The sequence below is a fragment of the Pygocentrus nattereri genome, chromosome 18, assembly GCF_015220715.1.
Source record: "Pygocentrus nattereri isolate fPygNat1 chromosome 18, fPygNat1.pri, whole genome shotgun sequence".
NCBI classification, from domain to species: domain Eukaryota; kingdom Metazoa; phylum Chordata; class Actinopteri; order Characiformes; family Serrasalmidae; genus Pygocentrus; species Pygocentrus nattereri.
Genome location: NC_051228.1, coordinates 24,304,329 through 24,332,005, shown reverse-complemented (window position 1 = coordinate 24,332,005; position 27,677 = coordinate 24,304,329). Strand labels below are relative to the sequence as shown.

General features: G+C 40.0%; 2 protein-coding genes across 2 annotated transcripts in view; one reads left to right on the top strand and one right to left on the bottom strand.

The window, feature by feature from the left end:
• Window positions 1-2,923: 2,923 nt before the first annotated feature.
• On the bottom strand, window positions 2,924-12,569 carry hsdl2 (hydroxysteroid dehydrogenase like 2). The gene is made up of 11 exons (XM_017708207.2): window positions 12,304-12,569; window positions 11,337-11,500; window positions 11,130-11,228; window positions 8,757-8,871; window positions 8,296-8,399; window positions 8,110-8,208; window positions 7,788-7,982; window positions 7,537-7,608; window positions 5,630-5,776; window positions 5,389-5,517; window positions 2,924-3,215 (listed from the first exon to the last, which is right to left on the bottom strand). The coding sequence occupies exons 1-11, from the start codon at window positions 12,318-12,320 to the stop codon at window positions 3,100-3,102; spliced, it is 1,257 nt and encodes a 418-aa protein (XP_017563696.1). The 5' UTR covers window positions 12,321-12,569; the 3' UTR covers window positions 2,924-3,099.
• Window positions 12,570-15,209: 2,640 nt separating this feature from the next.
• Window positions 15,210-27,677, top strand: part of ptbp3 (polypyrimidine tract binding protein 3) — a 94,408-nt gene continuing 81,940 nt past the window's right edge. The window contains exon 1 of the mRNA XM_017708203.2: window positions 15,210-15,384. The gene's annotated coding sequence lies outside the window, so the exon portion shown is untranslated. The remainder of the gene's footprint in view (window positions 15,385-27,677) is intronic.

Sequence of the window (27,677 nt, the reverse complement as noted above, 5' to 3'; positions counted from 1 at the left end):
CCCTATGAAGAAAGCTCTTTTCCATCGCTTCCATGTGCGATCTCATTCTTTTGCTCATTACCCACAGCTCAGCTCCCTTTTCACCACTACAGTTCGGTACAATGACTGCATTACTGCTGCCACCTCTCCCAGCCTGTGCCGATCTCACAATCCCTCTTCCCGTCCCTTTTCCCATCACAAGTCCTCAAGACACTTAAACTCCTCCACCTGGGGCAGGTCCTTTCCCCTTATCAGGAGTGGGCATGCCATCCTTTTCTGGGCTTGAACAATGGATACAGACTTGGAGACCCTGATCCACATACCAACTGCTTCACACAGCAAAACGCTCCAATGAGCACTGGAGACCATCCATGTGATCCAGCCTAAAAGAACATCATCCACAAATAGCAGAGGCACCGCCCTCCAGCCTCCACACATAATGCCCTCCTGACCTCGGCTATGCTTCAAGACCCTGTACATGAATATTACGAACAGGAGCAGAGACAAGGCACAGGTTTGGCAGAGTCCAACTCTGACACTGAACGAGCTTGACTTAACGCAGAGTATACGGATGCAACTCTCACCCCCCATACTCCCAGAGGACCTCCCACAGAACCTCCCACAGAATATCTTGGGGAACATGCTTGTAAGTCCACGAAACACATGTAGACAGGGCTGGGAAACTCCCATGCCCCAACAATCTGCGTGAGGGTGAAAAGCTGGTCCATTGTTCCACAGCTGGGACGGAATCCGCATTGTTCCTCTCAATCTGAGGTTCAACTATTAGTCAGAATCTCCTTTTTCAGCACAATAATGTAAACTTTTCATGGCTGGCTGAGCAGTGTAATATCCCAGTAGCTGGCACAGACCCTCCGGTACATTTCTTAAGTGTTCTCTGTAGACAATAAAAGCCTTTGTTGCACTTTTGCACAAAAAAAAAAAATTAAACAAAAAATGTAATTTGGAAAGAAGTATGGTTGATGAAGTCCATCAACACTGTGTGAAAGTACAGTTTGAAACATGCCCTTTAAGCACACCAGCATTTGTTTGTGTTATAGTTCTGGTGAAATAAGATTGGAGGTTAAATGCCTTCGGTTCAATGGGTTCAGCTCCACAGCTGTTTCTTCACTGACATGTGGGAACCAACACACAGCTCAACATAACTGGACTAATTCAAATACATGTACAGTGCATCCGGAAAGTATTCACAGCGCTTCACTTTTTCCACATTTTGTTTTGTTACAGCCTTATTCCAAATTTAATTATATTAATCTTTTTCCTCAAAATTCTACACAAAATACCCCATTGTGACCATGTGAAAAAAGTTTTCTCGAGAGTTTTGAAAATGTATTAAAATTAAAAAACAAAGAAATCATATTTACATAAGTATTCACAGCCTTTGCCATGAAGCTCAAAATTGAGCTCAGGTGCATCCTGTTTCCACTGATCATCCTTGAGATGTTTCTACAGCTTAAATGGAGTCCACCTGTGGTTGATTGGACATGATTTGGAAAGGCACACACCTGTCTATATAAGGTCCCACAGTTGACTGCATGTCAGAGCGCAAACACCAAGCATGAAGTCAAAGGAATTGTCTGTAGACCTCCGAGACAAAATTGTCTCGAGGCACAAATCTGGGGAAGGATACAGAAAAATTACTGCTGCGTTGAAGGTCCCAATGAGCACAGTGGCCTCCATCATTCGTAAATGGAAGAAGTTCGGAACCACCAGGACTCTTCCTAGAGCTGGCCGGCCGTCTAAATTGAGCGATCGGGGGAGAAGGGCCTTGGTCAGGGAGGTGACCAAGAACCCAATGATCACTCTGTCAGAGCTCCAGCGTTCCTCCGTGGAGAGAGGAGAACCTTGCAGAAGGACAACCATCTCTGCAGCAATCCACCAATCAGGCCTGTATGGCAGAGTGGCCAGGCGAAAGCCACTCCTTAGTAAAAGGCACAAGGCAGCCCGTCTGGAATTTGCAAAAAGGCACCTGAAGGACTCTCAGACCATGAGAAACAAAATTCTCTGGTCTGATGAGACAAAGATTGAACTCTTTGGTGTGAATGCCAGGCGTCATGTTTGGAGGAAACCAGGCACTGCTCATCACGAGGCCAATACCATCCCTACAGTCAAGCATGGTGGTGGCAGCATCATGCTATGGGGATGTTTCTCAGCAGCAGGAACTGGCAGACTAGTCAGGATAGAGGGAAAGATGAATGCCGCAATGTACAGAGACATCCTGGATAAAAACCTGCTCCAGAGCGCTCTTGACCTCAGACTGGGGCGACGGTTCATTTTTCAGCAGGACAACGATCCGAAGCACACAGCCAAGATCTCAAAGCAGTGGCTTCAGGACCACTCTGTGAATGTCCTGGAGTGGCCCAGCCAGAGCCCAGACTTGAATCCGATTGAACATCTCTGGAGAGATCTGAAAATGGCTGTGCACAGACGTCTCCCATCCAACCTGATGGAGCTTCAGAGGTACTGCAAAGAAGAATGGGCAAAACTGCCTAAAGATAGGTGTGCCAAGCTTGTGGCATCATATTCAAAAAGACTTGAGGCTGTAGTTGCTGCCAAAGGTGGTTCTACAAAGTATTAAGCAAAGGCTGTGAATACTTATGTAAATATGATTTCTTTGTTTTTTAATTTTAATAAATTTTCAAAACTCTCGAGAAAACGTTTTTCACATGGTCACAATGGGGTATTTTGTGTAGAATTTAGAGGAAAAAGATTAATTTAATTCAATTTGGAATAAGGCTGTAACAAAACAAAATGTGGAAAAAGTGAAGCGCTGTGAATACTTTCCGGATGCACTGTACATTCAACCTGCTGCATCACAATAGATTTACATAGAAATAAACTATATCAAAATGGTCTAAAAACAAACTAAGAGTTAGAAACTTCAGTTTACTGCCCACATGGCTTTCAGTACAAATAATCAACCGGCTGCCAGTGTTATTGTTATATTATTGCAAGGAAGAACACAAATGTTGTCATTACAGGAAAGAACATGAATAACAAGAAAACATCTACATTCTGTTGAATTGACGGTTTAATAAAAATGGCACTCTCCTAAACACCTGAAAAAGGTAGGCACTAAATAAGGCAGAAGGCAGGTTGATCCTACAGCTTGGACTTGTTCATCAAGGCCATCATCTTCTCCATTTTAATGGCTAGGGTCATGTCCCCCTTGATCTTCAACTTGCCGGACATGAACGCCGTGGTTGGCTTCAACTTTCCTGTAGACAGAGTTAATATTAGCTCTCATTCCACTGCTTCAAGTAGCTTAATACTATTTAATTAAACTGTAATTAACTTCTCTTGTTAAATTATGTGACCCTGCTATTTATTAACCCCTTAAAGGAATCTATAGAGTTCATTCTGTGTCTAAAACTTTAAATAAAATAATAAGATAATATTAAAATATTACGTTAAAAAAAAAGCTCCAAATACAAGTAATTAAAAATAATTCAAAACTACCTTTTACAACACAGAGTAGTATGTTTTCTACTTTTTAATTTCCCAGTCTTTGCTTTAAATTATCTTCTATCTAAGGACTGTGCTAATGTTTTTTGGATACGGAATTGCTCCTTTGCGTCTGACACATTTTTAAGGAGATGGGTATTTGAAGGTGCTGCTGACCTTAAGCATCTATTGGTCAACTGATTTAGAGTGACAGGTCCTCTGATACCCCACCACACCCACTCCACAAACTGTGAGGCTAGTTAGTGCTACAACCCCAATTCCAATGAAGTTGGGACGTTGTGTAAAACATAAATAAAAACAGAATACGATGATGTGCAAATCCTTTTAAACCTATATTCAATTGAATACACTACAAAGACATTTAATGTTCCAATCTTAATAATAAGATATTTAATGTTCCATCACTCCATCTACAAGTGTAAGTTAAAACTCTGCCATGCAAAGTGAAAGCCATATATCAACAACACCCAGAAACACCACCGGCTTTTCTGGGCCCGAGCTCATCTGAGATGGACTGATGTTATCAGCGCAAAGTTCAAAAGCCAGATGATGGTCTGACAGAGGTGTGTTAGTGCCCATGGCATGGGTAACTTGCACATCTGTGAAGGCCCCATTAATGCTGAAAGGTCCATACAGGTTTTGGAGCAACATATGCTGCCATCCAAGCAACGTCTTTTTCAGGGACGTCCTGCTTATTTCAGCAAGATAATGCCAAGCCACATTCTGCACATGTTACAACAGCGTGGCTTTGTAGTAAAAGAGTGCAGGTACTAGACTGGCCTGCCTGCAGTCCAGACCTGTCTCCCATTGAAAATGTGTGGCGCATTATGAAGCGCAAAATATGACAACGGAGACCCCGGACTGTTGAGCAACTGAAGTTCTACATCAAGCAAGAATGGGAAAGAATTCCACCTACAAAGCTTCAACAATTAGTTCCCAAATGCTTATTGAGTGTTGTTAAAAGGAAAGGTGATGTAACACAGTGGTAAACATGCCCCTGTCCCAACTTCTTTGGAACGTGTTGCAGGCATCAACTTCAAAATGAGTGAATATTTGCAAAAAACAATAAAGTTTATCCATTTGAACATTAAATATCTTGTCTTTGTAGTGTATTCAATTGAATACAGGTTGAAAAGGATTTGCAAATCATCATATTCTGTTTTTATTTCTGTTTTACACAACGTCCCAACTTCATTGGAATTGGGGTTGTAATAGCTGCAAAACGCACTTGTAGTGTTGTCTCAAGTTTCCTCTGACAAGTTTCTTGGCCAGGTGTCAGAGGACCTGTCATTCCAAATCCGTGATGAGCATGAGGTGATACATGCATCGATACAGTGATGGCAGTATTGATATATATATATATGATATTGATATATATTTTACACAGTGTGCAAGTGAAATGGACAAAATGATCCTAATTCATGTCCCCTTTATCCCTTAAAGAGGCTGTTTTTATTACTGTGCTCTGAGACTGATATAAGATACACAAGCTCTGTTCTGATTAGCTGCTCTGTATTGTGTGTCATTCAAAAAGGACTACAAGCTGAGACACTCCTTATAATACCTTCAATATGACAGGGCAGAGCTACACTGCTGAAAGGCGAATGGGGCATGCATGTTCAAGAGTTGGTTCTTGTGATATCAAAAGGAACAATTAATTCAAAACGGACTGTTTTTGGAACACAGTTTCTACATGTGAACTGTATATACTGGGTAGTGAATGGTATGTTTTAAAACTTTAACAGTGTCTACATACCACCTCAAATATCTCTTACAATTAAAAAAAAAAAAAAAAAAAAAGTAAATTGGCTTTTCCATAATATGAGCTCTTTAACTGACTAATCCATTTTTTTCTGGACAGTCACTGTTATCAGTTATGCATTTTTTAAGGGCAGTGGACGAACAGAGTCAAGCAAATTCTCTTACCTGTGAACATCTTGATAAAGTCGTTACTGTCCAAGTTCATCTCAACATCAGCTTTGACTGGTGGCTCCCCACTGGCCACACTGCCTGCGTTGTTCTTCAGGTCAATGTACCAAACTCCGGGATGCTCCCCTGAAACACACAATGAACACTCATTTTGCTGCTTTTGTCAAAACTTATAAAGCATTACAAACAGAGACCTAACATGGCTTGTTTAAACACAGCAAGGATAGTCAGGACACACCAGACAGGTCGAATTTGTAAACTCCCTGCGTGGTTTTGACCAGCTCTGGAGTGAGAATTCCCTTGATCATGTTAAACGTTTCACCAATGGGTCCACTGAAAGCTGCTTCAGTGCTGGCTTTTCCACTCTTGAAAGCAGGACTGGCACCTAAGAAAACAAAATTCACAGCAAAAGTAGTTAATGTAACTAGGGATGCACAATTTACACCGATCAGGTATAACATTATGACCACCTCTTTGTTTCTACGCTCATTGTCCATTTTAGCAGCTCCACTTACTATATAGGTGCACTCTGTAGTTCTACAATTACAGACTGTAGTCCATCTGTTTCTCTGATACTTTGTTAGCCCCCTTTTACCCTGTTCCTCAGTGGTCAGGACCCCCATGGACCCTCACAGAGCAGGTACTATTTGGGTGGTGGAACATTCTCAGCACTGCAGTAACACTGACGCGGTGGTGGTGTGCTGGTATGATTAGATCAGACACAGCAGTGCTGCTGGAGTTTTTAAACACTTTATCCACTCACTGTCCACTCCATTAGACACTCCTACCTTGTCAGTCCACCTTGTAGATGTAAAGTTAGAGACGGTATCTGCTGCTGCACAGTTTGTGTTGATCATCCTCTAGTCCTGCATCAGTGGTCAAAGGACGTTGCCCACAGGACACTGTTGGCTGGATATTTTTGGTTGGTGGACTACTCTCAGTCCAGCAGTGACACTGAACTGTTTAAAAACTCCAGCAGTACTGCTGTGTCTGATCCACTCAGACCAACGCAATACACAATAACACATCAGTGTTACAGCAGTGCTGAGAATCATCCACTACCAAAACAGTACCTGCTCTGTGAGGGTCCATGGGGGTCCTGACCACGTATTGCTAGCCCATATGATATTCATCCATAAATCGGAAAACCTCAATCATTATTATTACCCAACTGGTGAGGGAACTGCAGACGAAGGCACAACTGAAATCCTGCTGGTCTATTTTTACTTTTGAATGCACCGACACATGTACAGTCACTAAATGTGGGCATTATATAACGTGAAGGTTTCTAATAACTAGCATGTCTGATTTTCATGTCAAGAGTTTTAATCTCACAGCACTTCACACATGGATTACAATATAAACTTGTTTTAAAGTGCAAAATGTAAAAATCGTCATTTGTAAGCCACTTCAATGACCAATAATTATTCATGTTTAATTATCAGCTATCACTATTAGCCCAGAAAACCCTTAAAGGTGACTATAAATCTAACCAAAAAAATGGAATTGCACAGCTCACACAAGCATACTGTGGCCCCAAAATGTGCTTGGACATTTGAGTCATACTCAAAAATCTATTAAGTTCATAAAACATTGCATCCAAAATGCCTATGAACACTTCATGATCCCATCAATGAACAGAAGCTCACTGACAGCACTGTAAGAAAAACAGCACCAGAATGTTTCCATCTCTGTGATTTACAGCCCTCTTAGTGCAGTCTGATTGGAATTCTTCTCCTCACAAAGAGGATGAGGTTGCGCTAAAAGTTTTTTTTTTCTAAAATAAATATAACAACGAAATATGAAAAACAAGGACTGTATCTTAACAGAACCTTGCACATTTTGCTAGCTTTCTATGCAGCTATCACTGAGTAGGACATACAAATAAACAGCCCTGTACTATACAGAAAACCTGTTAAGGTGGTGTAGTATAGCGGTGAATTGTAATTGGCATATTTTTCATTTTAATAGTGTTTAATCTTCTGTATCTACTGTAGTGTCCTCCTACAGCCCCAGGCTGGGGAACCACTGCCCTAAAGAATGCTGAAGTGCACAATGGTTAAGTGCTTAAATTGTCCAAATACTTTTTGGGGCCATTGTATGCTAAGCATTATCACTAACTATATAGTAATCAACTGCATTCACCATAATCCACCATCATCTTCTCAAGCTTCTCTGGATCCTCATCCAGGAAGAAGTCAGGAAGCAGTGGGTGGCCTGAGTGAAATAAACATCAATAGGCTTATTGTACTTACATTCTTTTTTCCTGATAGGTAATGCAATGAATATAACCAGAATTAAGATGTATTTTAAATGTTACTAAACACTGCTGGGAAATGATTTTTTAAAAAACTGACAAAAATAAACTGAGGACACTGGAGTTAAAAACAACTCACCTGGTGCGACTGCATATACATCAAAGTCTTTAATGCCCTCCTTCTTGAGGATGTCGTCGTCAATGACAAACTGTCCTGTATAGCTGACTGGTTTGCTGAGGATGGCGTAGGCGGCATCAGCCATAATTTCAACTTTTCTGCAGCTTTTGGCTATTTCAGATCCACCCAGCATATCCATCGCAGCTGTCTGAATAGCTTTAAACATAAAGGGAAGAAAACAAACAAACAAACAAACAAACAAACGAATACTCATAACAGTTAAATTCTCATTACCATCTGTATACAGTACTAAACAATAGTGATGGTGTCCAATAGAATTTACCTGTTCTAGGCCACAAGGCATTAACAGCAATGGAGCCCCTGAATTCTTCAGACATTCCAAGGACACACATGGACATGCCATATTTTGCCATGGTGTATGCTGCATAGAGAATTAGAGTGTGTAAAAGAAAAGCCCATATCATAACAGTAGACCCCCTGAAGTGGTTTGAGGCCTCCCAATGCTTACCTGTGTGGCTTTTAAACCAGATAGGATTAAGGTTCAGCGGTGGACTGAGGTTGAGGATGTGAGGGTTCTTACTCTTCAAGAGATGTGGGATGCACAGTTTAGACCTAATGCATAAGAAGAGGGTGAGATAACTGCTTCACAAAAATATTAAAAATGAATTAAAACTAAGTTTATTTACAAAACTCAGAGGTCAGAGAAAGAGACATTATTATCTATATTATACAATTCTATGCATTTCTTGCATTTTCTGCATTTTCCCCTGAGAATCTTATGATCACTCCAAACTGTCTTCGTCCCATACTGTCAATTTTACTCACTTGTATGAAATAAACACCATCCGATTATTACGGATGAAATTATGCTACAGAAAATACTTCTGATAAAGTCACTGTTTCTGTGGACCCTTTAACTCTGGAGGCACTTGATCAGTATTACACATATGGAACTGCGTTTCTACTCACGTCAGATAAGTTCCTCTGAGATTGATGCCCAACATAAGGTCCACTTTCTTCATGGGAGTATTCAGAGTCCCCGTTAGGTTGATTGCACTGGCATTGTTCACCAAGATGTCAATCCCTGTAGTTATGATGAGCAGAAGACCAACATCAGAACAACAGAACCTTTCTTCCCAACTAACAGGTCTGAATGACAAAATCTGGAACTGTTTTCTTTGAAAGAGATAATGTTTATTTTTACCGCATGTAATGCTTACGCCTCATGACAGACATTGAGATTTTAAGGGGAAGCTTTGTAGTCATGCTAACTTATGTTATGTGTATGTGCTAATGACTGACTTGTTGCCTGTCACCCCATACTTTGAGCTCCGCCTCAGTGAAGCACTGAATAGACAGCAGTCTGCATCATGTCCATAATAGCTGACCCTATCCAAAGTTGCAGGCGAGATGCATTAACCTGAAGCTCACATGCACATAAATTTGCACATACGCACTTGACACTCACGTGTGTAGCAATGCGGCTAAACATGCTGTGTTTAGGAGGCCTGGAGAGGAAGATCCTAAGGGAAGAACTAAGCTAGCTGACATAAAAAAAAAATTCCAAGAAAGATTAATGTCTTTAGGTATTGCTTACATTCTGAAATGCGACCACTGAGCATTAATTTTAATCACTGTGTCAATCATTTATCTAACAAGGCTGTACAATAACGTCAGTAGTACAAATCCGACAGAGTTTTTATTAAGCCATCATCCCCAGTCATTTCAAAGCAAAGGGAAATCTTTTAGCCACTGTGGGTCAATCACAACCCAGTCAGTTTAACTTCAGATCAGAGTACAGTCATTTTCTAAACTAGGTAATTTCTTTTCTGAGTTGATGATGTGGATGTTGGCTTGTTGAGGTAAACTTGAGCAAAGAAATCTCTTTTCTAACTCCAGCTAGCATGGTTAGCCTAGCCACACTCCTTCAGACAGTCATGTGTGTGGCACATTAAGGCACCCTTGTTTACCATTGTCAACTAGTTTCATTACACTGGGTCTGCGCTGGTTTTCTCTATGAAAGAAACGAATGGCGTTTCTGAAAATTGCACCCGTTGCATCCTGTAGTGAACAAAAACACCCCAGAGCCAATACGTTGTGTCGTTTTCACCCTGATTGTCACTGGATCCTCTGAATTATGAGATCATTCAATGAATAACATCAAAATATGAGTAATGCTTTGTGCATGCCATAAGCAAGCTAACACTGCTGTGTACTGAAGTGACGTAGCATGAAATGAACAATTCTCCATCAATCTGAAGCACCTTTCATGAGGCAAAAAATGGTTCTTTAAGTGTTCTTGGTTCTATATAGAACCATTTTCTTTATTAAAGAACCTCTGAAGAACCATCATTTTACCACATATCAGCAAAGCTTACTGGTTTTTGTGGGGTGTTCTGGCGACCGCCAGTTTTGTGATGTCAGTTTAATATGCTGCAATGTTAGCTTGCTTATTTTGGCTCCTAAACGACTTCGTAAATCAAAGCATCCAGAGAAGCAGCCAGATTTTCGTTCGAATGGGCTGGCCAGGAAAGACCCAGAGATTTTATTAGGGCTAATCTAAATACTAAATAAAACTAAAGAAAATACAATTACTCTCTTAAAATGACATAAAAAGTGATGCGCTGTTTTTTTTTCTCTCCCATCCATTTAATCAATCCATCGTTTTCACATAAAAAACAATACAACAAATACCAAAAGTAAACTGAAAGACAAAATTTATATTATAATTTTATACTATTTACCGGTTTCAGTCTTTCATGAGGAAATTATGCACTTGAATTAAGTCAATTAAATGCATCACCTTTTTCAGTGCACAATGTTAACATTAAGAAAACAGTTCATATAGACAGACCACAGAACTTACTCCTTTAGGTTGCATTTACTACAGATTATACATGAGTCTAATGATTACAAAGCTAACCAGACAGCACTGTATAAGGGAACTAACAGCACACGCACACATTCAGCTGTAAAAAGTGATTAGTTAGTATGATAAACAATTATTTATGCCTAACTTTTGATAGTTAACTCATCTTACCCTTGAACAGCCTCCACTCACAGAGCAGCACTGCTGAAGGACGCGATGCCTGTTTGCTCAGCAGATTAGCCAATACAGCAGGATGCGCTATTAAATACCGCATAATTCTGTAATTAATAACTCTCTAATAAACTGATTGGTACAGTCATGGCAGAGTTTCACCATAAAGTGTTACTGATGCTTTATTGATGATCGCTGACTGTCTCATTTTCCATAACTGGGGTGGCCAAAGGGGGGTCATGCTTAATGTCAGAGGTGCAATGGCCTAGCTAGGCTCGATCTGTTCTGTGTCTGTGACTCACCTCCAAATTTTTGCACCGCACTCTCCAACGCGTCACTGATCTGCTTCTCATCGCGGACATCCACAATACACGGCAAAGCCTTCCCACCTGCTGCTTCAACTGCCCGACAGTCAAAACATATCCTATTAAGGGGTTATTACACCAGACACAATCTCAAAACACAGTAACTGCATTGTTTGGCTTTACAACATTGTTCGGATGGCCTACTTTCTTCAGCAGCTGTGTAGATAGTGCCAGGCAGCTTGGGGTGGGCTTCCGCGGTTTTCGCTGCTACGACCACATTGGCACCGTCCTTTGCAGCTTTGAGAGCGATGGCCTTACCAATACCTCGACTCGCCCCCGTGATAAACAGGGTGTATCCAGACAACTTTCTGTATCGATGCATAGGCCATTGTTCAAGTTAGACGTGCAGTATGTTGCTAAAAGCACCAAGCAAGATCATGCAAAGCAAGTTTTTTTACATTCAGTCTTTAAAGGATACAGTATGCAAAGTTCTGAGATGCACACCGTTCACACTGTAGTCCATGTACTGAAACTGAGCTGCTGAAATAGGCCGCTTTGAATTCACTGCTTTTGTGACTTCACAAAAATGACCAGTCTTAAAGGCATAGTCTGTTTAATTCTAAGGGATACAGTGGACATGGTCAGGTAGAAATGAATCAACATATGGAGATGGTCATGTAAAATTATTTACATTTCACTTAAAAATAACAATAAAAAAGTACAAATGCCATAAAAATGTATGACATGGGCCCTTTAAACCTGATCACAGCTCGAGAGCAGTGGCCATCATCACTGGCACACTAGACTTTAGCTCCAAATATAGGGGAAAGGTCATCAGGTATAATGAAAGCTTGACATCTGTAGACCATCATTCCTTTCCGTTTACTAGGATTAATAAGAGCATATATACACAACTAAGTTAGCTCACGTAGAAAGTTTCTTGTTGGTATACAAAGGGTCTTTCTTTGCAAAGATCACCATTCAGCTCCATTATGCATGCAAACTATCAGAGTCGTTTAAAGCAACTGCATCAGGCCCGCTAACGTTAATACTACTGACTTCAGTCCTGGAGACGAGCTCAGCGCAGGCTGGCTGGTAGGTCTGCAGCACTGGCTTCACCTCAGAAGAAGCGAAGCGCGGCTGCAGCTACAGCAGCTAAACACGCACTCACCCTGTGTTCGGCAGCATTGCGCAGTGAAGGAATTCGCCAGGTCTCAGTGAGCGGACAGACGAGAATGGCGCTGAATTGCGGAGCAGTTCACAACAGGGCTGATTTGCCCTTTAGCCCAGTCCAAGATATTCACTAGCAAGGACGCACACTCGTGCGCACTTCCGGAGGTTGAAAATTAGTTGCAGCATAGCTGAACTAAAGCCATATTCGTTTATTTACTTTGAAAAATCCATTGCTTTAGAAATTCCAGCAATAAGAGCCATCCACAAAATCTGTTTAAAGTTTTAGGCACGCCACAACAATGATTTATTATCTATGAGATTGTTTTGGATGATGCATCTTCAGCGCCCTCTGCTGTGTAGGGGGGCGTGTCAAGGCATGTTAAGAGTGTTTTAAAAATCACAAACGAGAGATCTTAATAAATAAGTAAGTAAGTAAATAAATAAAAAGTTTAATTATATAAATATGTACACACACACACTCATACATATACACACGATAACTTTGATGTTAACAATTTCTGCAGACACACCAACAAAAGGCCCATTGGTGCTTCTGAAGGTGTAAACATATAATACACATGATACACAGTGTAACGGGTGTGCATCTAAACTTTACGGCGGTCAGGACTGTCCATCCGCACTCCCGTTAACCCATAAATACTCTGCGTTGTGTTCTGGGGGGGTCTGTGATGCATGAAGGAAAGACTCGGAGCACGGCCACTGCTGGGTTGGGTTCTTTATTATGGCTGGTGGTATCTGTATAAACAGATAGATAAGCTCTTATAGCTCTGGAGTGAACATACAGCTCAGGAGTGAACATACACACTGCTCTCTCTCTCATACACGCAGGTTATCAGCCTCCTGTTAGCAGAAATGCACATTGGGGGCATGAAGCCACAGAGCACATGTGTCAGTTATAACTCGACATAGAAGACATTTTATAAAGTTCACTTTCAAGCTACACGTTTACACGTTCACAACCCTGCTTCTAGCGTTTAACACTGTTTACTGCCCATTATATGTTATTTTACACAGAAAAGTATGTGTTTTAAGCACGACCATCAAAGCTACGCAACTCCTCTCAGCTAGCTATTCACAGAGTGAGGTAGCTACGGCGATGGCGCCAAGCAAAGCTGCGTCCCTTAAAGGGACAGTACACAATTAGCCAACTCTTTAAAATAAAAGGATCCCCAGTACAAATATGAAATACATGGAACACAAAAACAGATATTTATACAAAAATCAGGATTTGGTGGAATTTTAACAACAAAAACCAATAAGCATTTTTTAACCTTGTTACAACAGTCTACGAGAGCTGTCTGGGAAGCTACCAAATAGCACCTTTATATCGATAGATACTTTAAAATCTAACATGTTCAGATCTTATTTGTGGTAGCAATAGAAATATGCATCTACAAACAAAAACATTTGCTAACCTTTGCAGAGGAAACATGCACATGACTAAGGATGGACACACAATTGCTTGTGCATACAAGACTGCAGTAAATCTAGTCCAACTGGTGCAACAAGTTTCCACAAGTTTCCAGAACCTGAGAAGATAACATCTCCTATCCTCTGACAAGGCAAGAATATCATCAACCCCTTATTATACCTGCTAAAAACAGCTGTGCATACTCAGTGAGACTTAGTGAGAAATCTGGACCACTGTAGGATCCTGGAACTTCACAATCAATACTATCAGCCAAAATCACTTTATTTTGTCAACTGACCAGACAAGTACAAAGACTATTCACAAATATTCAACAAAATAAGAAAAGTAACGAAGGAAAAGTAAATAAACGCCAATAATAACATAATACAGAAAAGATTTAGTGTAAAAATAGCCAAAATCAAGATCAATATTTAAATGTGTACATATGTGCTGGGCTTGAAAAAAATATAAAATCGGTTATTACTGACATTGCTGTTTACATTCTTGTTATTATTATTATTTATAGGGTTTATGAAGTTAAACCCATTACATTCACGTTCATATTCTGCTGTTAGGAAGGAGAATCGCTCCCATTTAAAAAAGAAATTCAGAATAACTCTGTCCTTGGGGGTCTTTCAGCGTGGTGTGATGTTATTTTAGAGACATTTACCGACTCAGATTTATTTACAGTGGTAGTGATGGGAAATCAGAGAAAAAAAAATATTTGCTTCACAAGAGCCTGCATGTATCCCTCCACCATGTATAGGCCCAAACCCTTTAATATCTTTAATAAAAAATATCTTTAACAAAATCTTTAATAATCTTGAATGTTTGCCCATGCTATGTGAAGCGACCTTGGGTTTGTGAAAGGAGCTATATAAATGTCATTTATCATTATTATTATTATTATTATTAATACCGTTCTGTGAGGGAGTTTTTCGGCGTGGACGTCTGACTCCTTACACCCCCACAGTGGGCACTTCTGACTCCAAGTTTCTCTAAAACGGAGCATTTCACACAAAACCACTCCGCGTGGCTTTGCTTACATCTCAACCCTTAAATCGTGTGGATTATTTATTTATTTATTTGAAAATCCGGTGGAGTTGCTCTTTAAAGCGTCATTATCATCGTATTGCGCGTTTTAAAGTCACTAAACACACCGAACAAAATGCTCCCCAATAGTTCCCACCTAAGTCAGCCATGTGCTCATCCCGGCGCTGAGGAACATCAGAGATGGCAGAGAGCCCAGTTGTGTTCCTTGTTTTGCTCTCAGCCATGTTTGGAGAGCATGTGGTCCGACCAGAAACAAGCACCTCAGCACTTACAATGCGTTTTGTACTTCTTAAAAAAGGTGTGTCAGTTTACGAAAGGGAGGCCATTTTGTAAAGAGGCGCCTGTGCATGCCTGTGTATGTGTGTGTGTGTGTTTTCTGTGCTCACGTCAGTAGCAGGAAGTGTGTATGTATGTGTGTGTATGTGTGTGTGTGTGTCTTTGTTGCTGAGCTGAGTGAAACTGTGCTGGGAGTCGAGGCTGTGCTGAGCAGCACCCACAATCTGCGTGCTGGTTTTTTTCTAATTATTATTTCCACGCTGTCTTTGCTCACCCTGTCGTTTTACCTCGCCACTCTTTCTTCTGTGCAATGGATGGGTATGTGTCTATGTTTTGATCTCCCCTTTCTTCATGCATGCGACTCGCACCAAGTGTTTGCTCTCTGTTTAGGAGGTGTTTCCACTTCGCACACTGTGTATACGTAGATATAAGCGCACAAATAATGATGGGACGACAGGGGATTGCGTGGAGGTAAACGTGTATGTCTGTGTTTTTGGACTTTTTACCCCAGTATTGTCAGCTCAAAATGACGAAGCTGCTTCTTATTTCGAATTTCCCGTTCCTCCTTAAGCTAAATGGTGCAGCAGTTACATCGTTACATGCGCCTCGGGCGCCAGACCGTAACTGCTGCACCATTTAAGGTGGAACGGGAAATTCGAATAGAAAGCCAACTTTGAAATCTCAGGATGGGCTTTTATATTATCTGACGATGCTCGAAAACGTACAGGAGCAAATAAATAATGTTTATAAGGAAGTAGACTGGTCATAAATATGAGGTCTCATAATAAAAACAACATTTACCCGCAAACCCAACGCATAAACCAACATGTGGATGTTGTTTTTTTACTCAGCGCGCAGTATTTTCCCATGCTGAGTGCTAACACTGAGGTAATAACGTTAGTAATAGGAGGTCTGCCATTTTAAAGCCATTAAGGGGCGTTTCTTTGGGGGGGAAAACGAGCGTGTGGTGAAAATTGACTCGAATTCAACAACCCATGTATGCTCTTCGTTAGGAGTGTGAAATATGCTGGTGAGACATAATGCTAACCTCCGTGTTCATGTTTCCATATTTTTAGAGCCGATTGTTTACAGCCCGTGTGCGTGGGAAGAGGAGCAGGGCGGTGTGGGCGGGGGCTCAGTTTTATTTACCATTTCTTTGGCTTTTAGCACGTTAACAGGTCTCATCGTCCCAGTTAGTCTACGGAACAACTTGGATATTTCCCTGGTACAATTACTTTCTTTGGTCGACCATATTTCTCCTTTTAAATGCTAACGTCTCCAAAGAAAATAACCTGGCTTGACTGATTTGATCAAGTGTTCATATAAGAGATGTGGCCTGTATAAGGCTGTATCCCAAATGGCCCCGTACTCCCTATGCAGATATAGTGCACTCATGAAATGTTGGCTTCTTCTCCCAAATGCATAAGATATCCAAGCAGGGAAGTGTGCACACGTGGCTAAATCCCAGACGGCTTTGTTAGACCTATTATGCCTATTATATACCTATTATATTATTTTGGGTGCAGGAATCATTATTTTAAGACCGACAAAGTACACCAAGGCGTAGGGAGCCATTTGAGACTTAGACAAAGTTTATGTATGTATATAAACGTGAGACAGTGGAGGTGCCATCTCTTAAAAAACCCATATCTTAAAAACCCTGCTTTTTTTTATATATAAAACGAGTTATAATGTAGGTGCAATACAGGACAGCCAATAGGCACATAGCTCATTTACATATCAGTTTTAAAGGCAGAATAACAAAAACAGCCTGTGTAATTCTCATGGAAAAGAAGAAGTTGGAAAATGCTTATGTAATAATGAATAACAACTGTTTTTTGGCATGTAGATCATCACAAATGTCAAATGTGACCCTCTGGGGAGAATAATAAAATCTGCTAAAAGTGCAGGATATGGGCCCTTTAAAGCTCATAAAAACTTGGAGGTGTGTCCCTTGGCTTCCACAGAACAAAAGGCAGGGCCAGTTTTCCCCAGTGTGCACAGCAGACCTTTTTCACTGTATGTTTGAGCATGTAGCCCATCAAGAAGACGTTTCTTTTCCAGAGCTTTTTATAGCAGTTGTTGGTAGTCCAACTGGCTACGTAACACTGCAATCGCACAATTGAAAGCACCAGATTATTGTTCTTTTCTCTCACTCTCTGGGGATTTCCAAGGCCAATCCCCCCCCACACACCAGTCACCATTAACAAGCATTAAGCCACATAAGAATGCACTTAAAAGTGAGTTTAAACACAGAAACAGCCATATTTGCATGGGCATTAGCTATGTATAGTCAATATAGTTGGCTAAAATGATCATACATGAGCTTGGCCTAAATGGTGCTTAGTGTGGTTTGTTTGAGGTTGGCAATGATTGTGGCTCTGGCACCTGAGTATTTCAAGGGGAATTCCACCAAGTTTTCAAAATGTGTGCGTAATATAATTGTTGAGATGTAAACAAAGTCATTCATTGGAATTTGGTGGTACATGGTGCCTTGTAAAGAAATTTAGTGCTTATTTCTCTACAGTGGTGGTGAAGGGAACCAGGGGTCTTGATGTCAATAGCCCAAAACTAGCCATTTTATTGGCTATCCAAAATGACCAGTGAACTTGGATGTAATGTTAAAAATGGCAGAACAATGGTGGATCTGACAAGAATACAGGAACCTTAAAAACTGTTTTGCCTTACAACACCCTATATGCACTACCTACACCATTAAAGTATCAGAAAGACTTACATTTTGGGCCAGAATCGCCAAAAAATGTCTCAGGCATCAAGGAGTATTTGTAACCATTTTATGCAATTATTTCTTGTGATGTGAGCTTTTAGAGCCATAAAAAGCCTTGGATGTCTGGTTCCCACCGCCACTGTGAGCAATTTTGAAATGACATTTCAAGTTAAAACCACTCTAAATAACTTTGTTTGCCCTAGTAAGGCCTAGTTTATGCCGAATAGATGGAAGGATTTCAGAACCCTGTAATTAGTTGGTGTAAATGACAGGATACAGTCATATTTTACCTTGCAAAGCAAAGTAACATGTACATTAATTAGCCCTATATATATATATATATATATATACACACACACAAGAATTTTTAGAGGAATGAAGTTGATAACATATGAAGCTAGAGAGTGTTGTGATTGAAAGTATCATATTTATTTTGGTGCTTGTATTGACTTGCAGGAGAAGAAAAAGTCTTAATTTGGTCATAATTTGGTTGCTTATGTGAGTCACAGTAAACCAGTAACTTGTGACTTTAGTGAGAAGTGAAAATGCTGTTTATTGTATTTTAATATGACCTGGTTAAATGGATCTAATACATACCTTTTTAGCTTTTCCTTATGAAGCTGTCTAAATGAAAAATGAACCAAGACACTACACTATTAATAGCACTAGTACAGTATTACTGGTGTGACGTACCACTGCTAGGTTATGTGGAAAGTGTGGCGGAGGTGCACCTGAGAGGCTGCATACTGGACTAACCTGTCTTCCACATGCCCTTAGCTCACAAACAAGGTGACTGCCTAATTTCAATATTGTCTGTGTGAGTCAGATATGCGAAGAACAGATGTAACCTCAATGCTCGTTGTAACACAACATTGAGTGTTTAACACATTTTAATTGTATACATTCCTAATTAACTTTGCATCAGGCCTCAATTGACTGTTAGCCACATTGGACTAACCTAGCTTTTTGAACTGGACTAGAGTTGTCCCAGTATCATACATTTGACTTTGTTACATGTAGTACATTTACATTTATGGCATTTGGCAGATGCTGTTATCCAGAGCGACTTACAATTTGATCATTTTGCACAGTTAAGGTAGTATTAGGAGGCTTGCCCAAGGTTTATTATTATTAGTATACTGTAGGGTGCTTAGGCAGGGGATTGAACCTCAGTCTACAGTGTTGAAGTCAGAGGTGTTATCCACTACACTATACCAGTAGTAGTATCACAGTGCTTGATACTGAAATGATACTGTGGCTAAACTTAAAACTGGTAAACACAGATTGTTTATTAGATTGAACACAGAGAAGTGCTCAGATTGTTACAGCTTAACAGAGTACAGAATGCAATGTCAAGGTAACGGTAGCTTATTTGAAGACTGAGATGGTAGATTTTTCTGCTTATCACGTTTGTGTAGTTTTATGTACCACAAACGGTGAGAATTCATTTTGACCATTTTCCAGCCACTCTCTGTCTCTCAAAATGAACCAAACTGTGCCTATAAGACATATGTAAATTAACTTTGTTGTAATTGGCTCATTTCAAAAGCAATGCAGGCTGTTTTTGTCGCTTTGTTTGCATACATTGACTGTATAGGTTTTGGCGTGAACAATACTTTAATATGTCTACATTGTTAAAATACTCTAACATTCAATGCTATCCGTCTCCTTTTGAAATGAATAGTATTGAAAGTTAGAGCATTCAATTGTTTACCGTTATTGAACTTTCATGCAGCACTAATATGGACCCTATAAAAGATGTTCCAGAAGCATTCAGCCCCAGCCTGGCTTAGTAGCATGAATTAGCAATGACTGCCCACACACAGCATTATCTAGTGCTGTAACCCAATAACCACCATGGCGAAGTCAAGCTTGTGCTTCTCACGTGGTGGGCTGTGTTCTCGCTGTTATCCGTTTATACTGTGATGCTTTGAGGGAGGAAAAAGCAACATGTACTTGTCTATTGTGTGTGTTTTTTTTTTGTTTTTTTTTGCTTTGACAAGCGATCAAATGATGTATGTGGGTATCTGAAAGTTTGGGGGCTGGGTGAGGTGGGATTATTGACAAAGGAAGTGTAGGGTGTTCTAAAGCTGACTGGCTTGTAGACTTCATTTTCTCTGTGGATAAGCGACAGTTCAGCTCACTCACAGCGAATTACATCATTGAGTTTTATAGCTGCACTTCCTGCCAAGCCAAAGGCGGAAATGTAGCCTTTCACCAGAAAGCTCAAACACTTGTATTTTCAGCATTATGCATGAGATGCAGGACAGCTTCTTTACAGAGCAGACCTGTAAAACAAATGAAGGCACTTTTGAAGTCTTCTGAGGTCTTGTTTTGGTTGGGAATCTCACTTCCGTGTGCAGACATGATGGAAAACACAATGCTGATTAACCTGTGTTGTACCTCATATTGAACAGATGGAGCAACCTGAAACAAAGATTCATGCTTCAGCAGCAAAGAATGTACCTTCACCATTGCTTTACTAATCTTGGCGCATGACCTGTTCTTTGGTTTACTCACTGTACTATAAATGCTGCATGGGCTTCCTTGATACGCATCTCTTGAAAAAATGTCAACACAGATGTGTTTTAAAAAAAATTGAGCCATTTTAAGACATCGTACATTCGGCCTGTTGATCTGACTGCTTGTTGTCCTTGTGCTTTATGTTTTAAAGGCTGAAGCAGGGCAGCTTTTGGGGCATGGTGTAAAGGAAATAGCCCAGACCACATAATTACAGAAATCACACTTAAATGCTGGTTAGTATGACTTGGCAGCAGCAGTACTTTTTGTTAGCAGTGTTTTGGCACATCTACAGTGAAGTTAGCCCACTATTAGAGCTGATTCAGGAGATCTGTTCTGGTTTTAGTAATATAGCCAAATACCTGTTGTCATATGAAGTTAAATAAGGAACATTTAGCACTATAGCTTTTTGACAGTAGTGTCACGTTGTAAGTTGCCTTTTCATGGTAATCCCTTAAAATCTCAATCCTTATTACACATTAAGGCTTATTATTCAGTAACTACAGGGTCTTCAGTGCGAACTGGTTGAGTTATTTTCAGGTTATAGAAGTGAGTAATCAAGTTTTGGGCCCACCAGTGGGTTTGGCCAATTAAGGGGTTAAGTACACCATGAATGATTTGGAAATTGTTGATTAACCTAATCAAATACAATGATTATTGAGTCATAACTCTTATCAAGACAACTAGGACACTATGAAATGTGATTGCTAGCGAGCAATGAGCAACGTACAGCTGCAATAATAAAACATAGCACATAATATAACTTGTAAACTTGCTTGGTTGTGCATATGACTTGCATATGCATTTACATTAAAATATATTTCATCAACATTACTGAGGAAAGTAGTTCAGCTGAGGAACCTCAAACATGCAGTAATGGCATTTTATGGGTATTTTATGGAAGCAATGGTTAGCATCAAAATTAATGTAAGCTATTTGGGCAGAATTATGTTCCTACCATTCCACTACAGCCTCAGCCCTGTGTGGCTGAAGGTAGTGACCTTCTGATATCCCAGCAAACCACACCTAGCTTCCCACAAATTTGGTGTCTTTCCTCCTAGATGGATGGAATGTTTGATAAGTACGCAAAATTTGCACAGAAGTGCATGTGGGTTGCACAACGGCAAAACTGTCCCCAAAGAAAACTTTCCCATTATTTTACCATTTTCAACGTTATATATAAAGCATTTCACACCAGACCACTTTGAATGATAATGTCCTCATACAGCCACCGTGTTTTCTTAAGTTTCGGGGGCTTCTGGGTGTTTCATTTGAGCTTATTTTTAAGTGTAGCATTGGCCACTTCTAGTGTGAGTGTGGTGTTAAATATGCTTGACTTACAAAAGTGTTAAGCTTTGCAAAATATTGTCATGTACAATATCAACAAATTTAGAGGTATGTTTTTTGTCACATCACAGCTGATAGGATCAGTTTCATCCAAGTAGAATAAGATGTTTTTTTTAATATCTGTTCAGTATCTATTATAGATCTTCATTAGCATTAAATCTAGACAGAATATGTACTAGACAGGCAGCATGTTTAGGTTCAGAATTGATTTAAATCAGCTTCTGTGTATTAAATTGTAAATATGACACAATAATTGCGATTGTGTGGAACACTGTGTGAGAAAATCGAGATTGTGTAGTACACTCTTTGAAGAGCACAGTAAAAAGTTAAAGTCCAGTGGGGTGAGTTGAGCACGAGTGCTCTACATTGGGTTGCGAGACAGACAGGAAATGCACTTTTCTCTTTGCGAGCCTTAGTTTATTAAGTCCTTGGGCTATAAGAGAGTGGGTTCACGTGATTCTGCTGTCCTGCATGGCAGGGTCAACAGAAAGGCAGTTTATCTTGTAGAGTCTGGAGAAGCGTACTTCATATAATATCATTGGATTATTTTTATTTACTGATAAAATATGGAAAGATGCCCTTTTTCAGGATTTGGGCAGGATATCGATAGTTTTCCCCAAGGGGTGGTGGTAAAAACAAACAATAAACACACATATAATACAAATCTTATTTTATTTTACAGTAATTTTTCATGCCATTTTACATTTTTGGTGTTTTACAGTTTTGGTGTGAAATGTTTTGTGTATAATGCTAGTAATGCCAGAATAGTGGGGTTTTTTTTTGCCTTTATTTTACCTTCGAACAATTCTGTCACTTTTTGTCTAGAAACAGCATTTCTAATCAAATCACACATAATGACAATGAGAATATTTACAAATTAATAATTTAATCACAAAGGGGAAAAAGATTAAAGGTTGACATCTCTTGCCATTTAAACGAATGGGAATAGTGTTTTGTTATACACTTTACGCATAAACTGAGTAGAGCTGATGTAAAGATGCAGTGGATGTTTAGGTTCGTCTGTTGTCTCTGTTTGCAGGTCTTTAGGCTGACTTCTTTCAGCTCTGCTGGAAGGTGTTTTCACGCCCCACAGTCGCTGCTGCTCTGCTGATTGTTGCTTGCTCCTTTGAAGCTGTGTCCACCGGTTGCTGTTTCCCCCTTCCCTGCAGTTTTATTTGCCAGCTCTTTTGTTTTTTTATGTCTTTTCTCCACGTGTTAAAACCCGATCGAACAAACTTTGACAGTAACTGCTGGTCTTGGGGTTGTGTTTATCTTTTAGAAGCCCTCAGTTGATCATGAATGTAGGAAGTACTGCAAAAAGGTCTTAGAGAAATGTGGAATTTCCCTCTCTGGAGTTTTAGGACGCGCAAAGATGTGATAAAATCGAAGTGGTTTCATAAATGACTCTCATACCCTGACGCAGTGATGGCATAGTGTCAGTCTTTGGGATATTTTAAGGCTGTATGTGAGTCTCTTAAGGAAGCAGTTTGTTTTTGGCCCCTCATATGTGGAGCACATGGGCACCTTCTCCAAACATGCACTCCTCATTTCCCTTATAAACTCCACCATGTCTGAACACTTGTATGTTTGTGCTGCAGCCGTCGCCTTTCTCCCGCTGCCGTTCCGCTAATTGTCACCGCTTGATCACATGCCTTTGAGCCGGTCAGCATTTGTGTTTCTAAGAAGGCCGTAGAATTCCTTTCATGTTCCCACCGTGGCTTTGTGTGGCCAAAGATAGCGATATAAAGAGGAGATGGCTCAGAAAGACATCCTGACATCCTGGCAAGCTATCCATAACTTTGTTTCTTTGGAATTTTGGTGGGTTTCCTCCCAAATGGAAAGGCATGTTAGATAAGGAATACAGAGTTTGGACACAAGCATGGAATTTTTGATGCTGGTGAGCATCTGTAACTCAGCCTGCTCATCTAGTCTTATATATTTTATAAATAACTTCAAATTGAAGAGTTAAAGAGGAATTCCATAGATTTTTAAAAAAGTGTACCAAAAAAGTCCAATTTGAAGTCAATTTTGATTTGAAATGTTGTCCTTTCAAGACACCTAAAAAGATTTTGTTTCAATGTTTGTGATGGGAACTAGAGATGTTTCTATGTCTACAACAGAATATTGCTATTTTATTTACCATCCAAAATGACCAGTGAACCTACCCACTAGATGTTCATAATGGAAAAATAGTGGTAAATATAAAAAATATAAGTTTTCTTTGGGGACTGTTTTGCCCTAGAATACTATACATGTACCTTTTCATTATTAATGTATATTAAATGTTTTAGGTTGAACTAATGTATTAATAATTGTTTTGTTTAGCAACTTTATAAGCGGGAGCTTTTAGAGTCATTAAAGTCTTCAGATATCAGGTTCCCATCAACACCTCAGGGAACATTTCTAGTTCTACTGTCTCTGGAATGGAACTTTTCATATCAAACCACTCTGAATGACTTTGTTTACAATTTGTAATTATTACAATAATGTAATTATGAAGATGTTTTTAAAATGCTTAAATGTTGACGTCATATATTTCAGGCCGAAAGCTTGTCAATTGGACGTCCAAATACGTTTCTGTAAACATTTCCTATAATAACTTGCCAATTATTTATACTCTTCACACATCTGGTTCCTTTTACCGCCACTGTAAACAGTTCTGACTACTTTATTTTTCCCACAATGGAGCATTACTTAATTTGTATTCACTTAGTTACACAGAGATTTTGAAAAATTGGTGGAATTCCCCTTTAAATGTACTTGATCTACCAAAGTGCTGAAATTTGGTGATGAAATATGGAATCATCATCATCAAGTGCTCTAGAGTTTCGGGAATAACCCTGCAGAAGCTTTTGGTTTGAGCTTTTGGTTCTGGTGAGCATTGGCAGCTCAGCCTAGCTGTCCACTGTCCACTGAGAAAACAGTGTTGACCATTTCCTTGTTTTCCGCCATTTCACTTCCTGGTGAGGGCAGGGTAAGAGAGAGAATCTGGAATTTGTCTCTCAGAGCAAGTGACTCATTCTTTCCACTTTCCTGAAAATCTCTTTCAACTGTTTGCATAACTCATTGCCATTCTCCTGATGTCCAGCAGCATGGCACAAGATGAGCCGTATCCTTTGTTTTTTGTTCACAAGGATTTGAAATTGAATTCAGTTCAGTTTCTACATTTACATTTTCTCTTTTTGCTAAGACCTTCTTTTTATTTGTTAATAAGATACTAAGATTGTCAACCGTTTCCTTGATTTCCTTGAAGCCAGTGCTTCTTATGCTTTAGTTTTTCAGAGCTCAATGTTTTTCATCTCTTTGCCTGTGCAGGGTTTTGCTGAAGCGAGATTAAATTTGGTACAGGCTGTAGGAGAGGTTTGCTTTCTGCCTTTCTTTTTGGTGAGCATGTTGTTTATTCTTTTGTGAGACTTTTCTCCCACTGGTTCTCGGAAAGCTCTCCTCTGTGCTGCAGAAGCAGCGCTGTTTACTGGACATAGTACTGAAAAAGCTCAGGAGAAGAGTTTCTGGTCCTCACTGTAGGTGGACAGGTGCATATAATAAGCATCATATGTGCTTCTCCTGATTCACTCTGTAGAGTCCAGGTAAGGTGCTCTGTAAGGGTATAGTGATACCAGCTATCCACTAGCACAAAGCAAATTGCGTGTGTTGGAGTCCATACTTCTGACTTTAAGATCCCTGGTGAACCCAAACACTGGCTTTGTACCTGGGCAGCCTGGGAGCTGAGATAAGCTTCAATAGGTAGGTAAATAAATGCAAAAGCTAAGCTTTTGGAGTGGAATCTTTGTGCTCTACAGTTCCCTCACATTTACAATTACTATGCTTTTTCTTCTATGCCGTCTTCCATTCTGGGTTCAGATCTTAAGGCCACCTTCCAGAGATGGGAGGTATACCTGTATGAAAATAAACACCCTCATCCTATTCTCTAATGATGTGAATTTTGCCGCATCATTAGAGATGCCATGGTAAGCCCTAGATATTATATAAACTTAAAGGCACTATAGAAGGGATAACTGTATTTACATTGTCATAGTTAAATAAGGAGAATTTGGTTCATGGAACTGATGTAACGTAAACCTCAAACACAATTGTCTCTGCCTTCAGAAGCAAATTGTGCATTTGTGTAAGAGGGTGGTGGAATGGGACGATTTCGAAATCCTAAACTGTTACTCAGCAGTCTTACCTTATTAATATTTACGCCCACAAAATTTACATACAACAGCCCACATTCTAGCTCAGCAGGAAACATCGACAATGGAGCAATAGCAATGGAAATGCCAGACAGAAATGTACTGTTCCAGGCAGTGAAGGGGATGTTGACATTTTTCAAATGGCATGTTTTAAAGGTGTTTTAGACAAAACTGCTGAGTGCCATTAGATTAATCAGTATAGTGTTTATATGGCCACACGACATTGGCTGAGCACTAAGCAAAAGTGAATGAAGCAGAACAAAGACATTCCCGTTTTGCCAGCTGCATCGTGCAGTATTGGCACAAATTTTTACTTTGTGAAGGTTTCTGTTTTCACTCTTTGGTGTTTATGCTGCTTGTTTGACGAAACAGGTTTAATTTTTGGGCAGAACAAAGAAGGACAAAAAGTAATAATAACAACAGCACCAGTTGTAGTAAAACTATTAATAACAGTTGCACTTATTTATACATATTATTATGGTGTTGTTTTGTTATTATTGTTACTATCACAAATGTATTAATTTTTTGATATTGTGAAATCTTGATCATCCTTATTGTAGGAAATACTGTGACATTAGTTTTGAGTTCATATCGCCCACCTGGAACATCTTCCAATGGACTTCTACCCCTTCCTCTATGTCTCAGAGAGCAAAGAGACCCCCCCCCCCCAACCCATCCAATTAAACCCTTAATTCTGAGGGGTAAAGAGAGCTTATAAAAAGATCATGTAAATATTGAATTATGACAATTTGTGGTGCATAAAAAAAAATCATAATAATTTAGTGCACAAAAAAGTACAATAAAATGTAGGATTTGGGCTCTAAGAGTGCTAGAAGCTGAATGGGCAGAGACCCCCCTGGAAGTATGTTTGCTGTAACAGTCAGGGCAGTTAACTGCCGCTCCTGAGCCAGCACTCAGAAATAGCTGCTTGCACTCCCATCTGTTCCATGTTATACAATGAATAGCCTGGTTTTTCCCCCTCGTGATGAAAAACGCAATCAGAACGACGCCCCACCCAAACGTTTTTGGGTGGCAGCAGGGGAGAAGGCCTTACTGAACTGGTGCTTGCATGCAGTGGAGTTCATGTATGTGGTGAATACATTGGTTTGCTTTGGTGGAAATTACAGGGGTTGGGTTTTGAGACCAAACCAGGCACATACACCCCCACACGCCCTGCCTTGCTCAGCCCAAACAACTCAAACAGATGCCACTTTGTAGCCGTTTGCTTCATGTGCACTCACTCAAACGGGTACTGTTACGCCCTGCTTTAAGCCCTCATGTCAGATTAGGGAATAAAAAATTGATTTCACATGTCCCTGCCTGGTTTTAACCAGGGCAGGCTTTCCCCAGACAGTTTAGGAGCTTTAGTCTTGGTCAAAATGGATTTGTCAGGGGTAATTCTCTGAAGATCATTTTGTGGTAGGATTTGTCCCACTCTGGTTCTGTAGGTCCTTAGTCCAGCACACTGTGGTGGTTTCCCCCAAACTTAGTTAAGGTTCAGTGAATGTATATGAGTAGAGTAACCACCACACTGTAGAGATGTCTAAGTCTGAACTGACCTGGCCTGGGTGTCAAAATTCAGTACCTTCTATGTTACCAAGTAATACTTTAGTACTACCCAGTAGCAAAATTCAGTACCAAATTTCAGTCATTAGTATTGTGAGCCAAAAGGCGCCTTTGTTCCAAAACAAGGTTGTTTCGGCACCACACTTATGTCTGGTTTAAGTCACACCCACTTCCAGTTTGTAATGGAAAAGAAGGTGTCGGAATAAGGAGTCATATCAGTATCGGCAGACATTTGCTTTTAATAAACTATCAGCATT

Coding starts and splice junctions, on each gene's coding strand:
- hsdl2 (XM_017708207.2), bottom strand. Junction 8,872..11,129: donor TGCGGTGCAAAAATTTGGAG/GTGAGTCACAGA, acceptor TCATAACTACAG/GGATTGACATCTTGGTGAAC. Junction 7,983..8,109: donor TGCCTTGTGGCCTAGAACAG/GTAAATTCTATT, acceptor TTATGTTTAAAG/CTATTCAGACAGCTGCGATG.